Source organism: Phaseolus vulgaris, chromosome 9 (genome assembly GCF_051622355.1).
Source record: "Phaseolus vulgaris cultivar YP4 chromosome 9, ASM5162235v1, whole genome shotgun sequence".
NCBI lineage: Eukaryota > Viridiplantae > Streptophyta > Magnoliopsida > Fabales > Fabaceae > Phaseolus > Phaseolus vulgaris.
The window spans coordinates 28801736-28807735 of record NC_143506.1 but is presented as its reverse complement, the minus strand read 5'-3'; the positions used below and the strand labels follow the sequence as shown (position 1 = coordinate 28807735).

Here is a 6000-nt window from a genome sequence, read left to right as displayed (position 1 = left end):
TCAGTACCATATGTCAGGCTGTACGACGTTTCTTGTGTAGTCGTCTGAGGAGTACAGCGATATGCCCATAAGACCTCTAAGAGTTCTTCCGTCCAGTTACCCTTTGCTGGGCCGAGACGTTTCTTCAGTTCATTCAGGATGACCATGTTTGCAGCTTCTGCTTGTCCATTTGTTTGCGGATGTTCGACTGAACTGGTGATATGTTTGATGTGGAGCTTCTCGTAAAATTCAGCTAACGTCCGGTCGGTGAATTGCCGACCGTTATCGGTGATGATGATCTGTGGAAGCCCGAAGCGGCAAACAATATTTTTCCATACGAAATTTTGAACATTGCGGGCGGTGATCGCAATCAGAGGCTCGGCTTCGATCCACTTGGTGAAGTAATCAATGCCGACCAGTAAGAATTTACACTGGCCTTTACCGGGGGCGAAAGGGCCAATGATGTCCATACCCCATTGGACGAACGGCCAAGGTGATAGCATAAAATGAAGTTCCTCAGGTTTTTTATGGGACAAAGTGCCAAACTCTTGGCATTTAAGACATTTTTGGACGAAATTGGTGCAGTCGCCTTGGACGGTCGGCCAGTAGTATCCGACCCGGAATACTTTGGCTGCCATTGTTCGTGCGCCGGAGTGAGTTCCTCAAATTCCTTCGTGCAACTCTCGGACGACATAAGAAGCTTGGTCGGGTGTCAAACATTTAAGGAGTGGTCGGGTATAACCTCGGCGGTAAAGGTCGTCGCCAATTAAGACAAAACGGGCGGCCTGCAGCTTCATGGTTTTTTCGCCGAGAGGACTACATGTGTCGTCGAGTAAATATTGCTTAATTGGGGTAATCCAAGTAGATTCTGCGTCGGTCGTTAGGCATTCCTGTAGGTCGATGCTTGGGCATGCAAGCGTAACATGGATGACCGACCTATGCATTCCTTTACACTTCGTGGTTGCTAACCGGGACAAGGCGTCCGCGCGAGTATTTTGATCGCGTCGAACGTGCTGCATGGAAATTTCAGAAAAGGTGTTCATCGACTGTTTGACTAAGTGATAGTATCGCTGTAGGAAGCTTTCTCGGACTTCATATTCGTCATTAAGTTGGTCGATGACAAGCCTGGAATCACTTTTACAGATTAACTTTGTGATTTCCAATTCTTGAGCGAGGCGTAGACCGGCTAAAATGGCTTCATATTCGGCCTGATTGTTTGAAGCTTTGAAGTCGAATTTGAGGGCTTGCTCGATGACAATCTCGTCGGGGCCTTCCAAAACGACTCCAGCGCCGCACGACCTTTCGTTGGAGGAGCCATCCACGTATAAGATCCATGATGAGTGTTCAGTTTCGGCTGAGGAAGGAGTGAGTTCAGCAGCGAAATCAACAAGAGTTTGCGACTTGATGGCTCCTCGTGGTTGATACTGAATATGGAATTCGGATAATTCTATCGTCCATCCGATCATTCATCCGGCTAGATCTAGTTTAGTGAGAATCTTTACAATGGGATAATTTGTTCGAACAATAATACGGTGATTTTGAAAATACATACGCATTCGTCGGGCGGTAATGATGAGAGCCATAGCCACCTTTTCGATCGTTTGGTATCGAATTTCGGCGCCATGGAGGGCGCGGCTAACGAAATAAACTGGTCGTTCTTCAAAATTAATTTCTTGCACTAAGACGGAACTAACGGCTTCGTGTGAAACGGCGAGGTAGACTATGATGGGCTCTCGGGCGTCCGGTTTCTGGATAACCGGCGGGGAAGATAGAAAAGATTTCAATTGGAGGAAAATTTCCTCGCATTTGGCCGACCACTCAAAGCGAGATGCTTTTTTCAATAATCGGACGATGGGTCTTGTTCGTTCTGCAAGTTTAGGAACAAATCTGGATAAGGCGGTGAGCCGACCGATGAGTCTCTGAATTTCCTGAATGGAGTTGGGGCTTCTCATTTCGGAGATAGCTTTACATTTCTCAGGGTTCGCTTCTATGCCTCTGTGGGTAAGCATAAAACCTAAGAACTTCCCCCCCTCGACGCCAAACGCACATTTGTCAGGATTGAGTCGCATCTGGTGCTGGCGGAGGGCCTGAAAAACTTCTTTTAAGTCAGCAATATGTTGCTTACATGAATCGGACTTGACAACAATGTCATCGACATAGACCTCAACATTCTTGCCGATCATGTCGTGGAATACATGGTCCATTAGTCTTTGATAAGTGGCCCCGACATTTTTGAGTCCGAAGGGCATAACTTCATAGTAGAAATTATCGAAATCAGTCATGAAGGTTGTCTTCTTTCGGTCGGCCGGGTGCATTTGGATTTGATTATAGCCTGAGTAGGCATCAAGGAAGCTGAGGATGTGATGTCTGGCCGCCCCATCAACGAGACGATCAATGGTAGGCAGAGGGTAAGAGTCTTTTGGGCATGCCTTATTGAGGTCCGTGTAGTCAACGTACATTCGCCATTTTCTGTTGGCTTTCTTTACCATAACCACGTTGGCTAGCCATGTGGTGTAATGGGCTTTCCGAATGAATCCAGCTTGTAACAATTTATCGGCTTCGTCAAGTGCGGCTTGGCGTCGTTCCTCGCCCAGATGTCTTTTCTTTTGAGCTATTGGCCTAGCCTCTTTATACAGTGATAATCGGTGAGTGATGACCTGTGGGTCTACACCAGGCATGTCAGCAGCCGTCCATGCGAACAGATCAACATTTTTTACAAGTGTCGTGCCGATGGCCATTCGGTCGTCCGGCTTCAGTGAAGTGCCGATATGTGTAGCGTGGCGATCGTCGCGAAGTGGGAACGGATGCAAGTCTTCTCTTGCCTCCATACGGGGGTCGTCCATACGAGGGTCGAGATCAACAAGGGCTATCATTTGTCGACGGGACATGCGCCGTCCGGAATGTCGGGTCGGGGATCGTCCTCTTTTTTGCGGGGGTCAGTCGTCCGGATTGATCGTGTAGAGCCGTCGAGTTGACTCACTTTTCAAACTTGCGACATAACATTCTCTAGCGGTTTTTTGATCGACATGGATTGTTGCAATGTCGTTATTTGCCGAAGGGAATTTCATGGCTAAGTGTAGGGTGGAAACAATGGCTTTCAATCTGTTGATGGACGGACGACCGAGCAGGATGTTGTAGGAAGTTTGGGCGTTCACCAGAAGATATCATACGTTTATTGTTTTGTGGAGACCGTCTTCCTCACCAAAGGTTGTATATAAGTCTATATACCCCTTAGTGTCGACCCGTTCACCTGAGAACCCTACAATTTGTTCGTTATAAGGTTGAATATCTGATTCTGGGATGCGCATTTTCTTGAAGATTTCCCAGTATAATATGTCGACCGAGCTACCTTGGTCGGCCAAAGTCTTGGCAATTGCGAACTTGTCAATTTCCACGGTGATTACCATAGGGTCGTCCTGGGCTGGATCTATGGCTGTGAAATCGTCGTCAGTGAAAGTGATCGGAGGTATGTGTGACGCCTCCTCGTGGTAGCATGAGCGGACTGGATGTCCCGGAGATGTTTCTTTCGGATGGAATTTGAGCACCCGCCACCGGCAAAGGCCCCGGCTATGTAATTTACTTCGTGGTTCGGTTCGCCCAAGGTAACGGGTCCGGCAATCATGTTGATGACTTCGCGGACTCGTTGGCGAGGGCGGGCGTTTCGGTCGGGACTTGTGCTGCGGGCGCGTGTACGCCGAACGGGGCTTTCACTGCGTTTCCGCGAAGCCTGGCTATGGTCAGTTCGGCGTTTGTAATCGTTACGGTATGACTGGTCGACACCACGGGATGGACGGTTGGTATCCCGTGGTGGGGATCTTGAATTTCTTGTCCTCTTGACGAACTTCCGCAAATGGCCAGCCTGGATGAACTCTTCGATTTTGTCCTTCAACGCTTGACATCCTTCGGTCGTGTGACCGAAATTCCAATGGTACTGACAACGCGTAGCAGTATCTGCATTTGGTGGTGTTTGATACTGTTTTAGTGTCGGAATTAAATCCGTTTGCAGTGCTTCATCTAGGGCTCGTCCCCTCGGAACAGTTAAAGGGGTGTAACTGTTAAACCTGGGGATTCGGTCTCCTCTGTTCCGGTCGGACCTTGGGGTGGTTCGAACGGTCCGTTCGGTCTCGAATTCCCTTTCTTTGCTCGGGGTTTGATCTTTGAGAACTCCGGATCCGACGTCTTTGAACCGTTGGTGATAGTCAATGTGTTCCTCAATTTGCATGAATTTGGTTGCCCGAGTTCGAAGATCTTCCATGTCTTGAGGCGGCTTTTTGATGAGACTTTCGGTAAAACGGCTCGGCCGGATGGCCGAAACCAAATGGTGTAACGCGACTTCCTGTTTGAGCCCTCGGATATTCATGCATGCCTTGTTGAATCTATCTAAAAAGGTTCTGAGAGATTCACCTTTTTCTTGTTGTACCGCTAGGAGAGACATGGAGGACATGTGATGCGGTCGGCTAGTGGCATATTGAGTGGAGAATTTTGCGGCTAGGATGTCAAAGTCGTCAATGGAGTTCGGAGGTAGCTCTGTAAACCAGGTAAGAGGTTATCTCTGAAGCGACGTGGGGAATACTTTACACCACACATTATTATCTGTGGTATACAAAGTCATTTGCGTCTTGTAAACATTTAAATGCTCGTCCGAGTCGGTCGAGCCGTCATAGAGTTTAATGGCGAGGCCTCTCCATTTGTCAGGAAGTGGTGTGGTGATGATTTCGTCTGTAAAAGGATGACCCCTTTTACTTGACTTTCTTTCGACTGTTTCAGCTCTGGAAGCAGGATTGGTGTCGGCCGGTGTAGGTATGCGAGAGGCGGTTCGGTCGGCCATATGGGATTGGCCTTCTCGTTCGGGATTATCGACTTGTCGCTGGAGTTGTGCATTCTGCTCTCTCAATAAGGTGATTTCTTCCTCTTGGCGGCGTCTATTCTCTTCGTGTTGACCACAGTCTTCCATCCCCTTTTGCCGCAGTTCCTCCATCTGAGTTTGGAGGGTTTGAATCATAGTCATCTGTTCTGCCATAACGTCGTTGTTGTTCCTTGTCGCAACCATTATAGCTTTAAAAATTGAAATTTTGCCTCGACCCCACGGTGGGCGCCAATTGTACCTGAACGGAGAGATGGGGCCCAGGCACGGTTGGTTGACGTGGTGTAATTGCTGACGTGTCGATCTTCTTCTCCTTCGGTCGGTCGGGCGGGGGAGGGTACCTGCAAAGGCACTCCGACACTCAAGTAAGTATGAGATTGTAAGTGTGGTTTAGTAAGTGAATGAAAAACGTACCTTTCTCTGGCTTGAGCACAGTATTTATAGAATTGCCTAATGGGCTTTCTATCCCTTGGGCTCAGGGTGGTTGTGGATAGGTCTTGCCAGTCGTGCTCCAGAATGCCCGGAGAACATATCTTCTCTAAGCGCGTTCTCCTTATTTTTCGAGGGTGTATCTTAACTACTTTGGCTTGTTACATAAATGCCCTTACATTTATTATACATTCGGTCGGTCGGCCACGTCCGTCCGGTGTCTACCGGTACAAGACTATTTTAGTCTATACAAATACAAATGCATTTCAAAATTAGAGAAACTAAAAATAGTATAAATAATTAGAGAGATTAAAATAAAATTTAACTATACTTACAAGACTTAATATCTATAGTTATATAGTATTATAAAAATTTTGTTCGTCTTATTATTATTATAACAATAATAATAAATAAAGACTTAATTTGATTTTACATTCAAATTTTACATCTTAACATTTTTTATTTTTCATATTTACTATTTTTATCTTTTCCTATTCGTGTATATACTTGATAAAGTTTGTGTCAACCACAAAAAGTAAATACGCGGTTATAGAGAGAGAAGTAAATACGCGATTATAGAGAGAGAGAAGAAAAATAGAAAAGATATGGAACATGAGTGGATCCACGTCAATATCATGTAACATCAGTTGGACTTGGACATTTGAAGTACAATTTTTTACACCAAAAATTCTATTTGCCAAAAAATATACACAAACCTTTTAAAATTT

The 6000-nt window shown here is 46.3% G+C and overlaps 1 protein-coding gene across 1 annotated transcript; it reads right to left on the bottom strand.

Moving 5' to 3' along the window:
- Nucleotides 1-641: 641 nt before the first annotated feature.
- Nucleotides 642-1445, bottom strand: LOC150025244 (uncharacterized). Its single transcript, XM_090295681.1, has one exon. The coding sequence runs from the start codon at nt 1443-1445 to the stop codon at nt 642-644; it is 804 nt and encodes a 267-aa protein (XP_090151807.1).
- Nucleotides 1446-6000: the final 4555 nt, after the last annotated feature.

Excerpts from the sequence above, each read along its gene's own strand:
- LOC150025244 (XM_090295681.1), bottom strand. The coding sequence starts at position 1,445 with ATGATCGGATGGACGATAGAATTATCCGAATTCCATATTCAGTATCAA.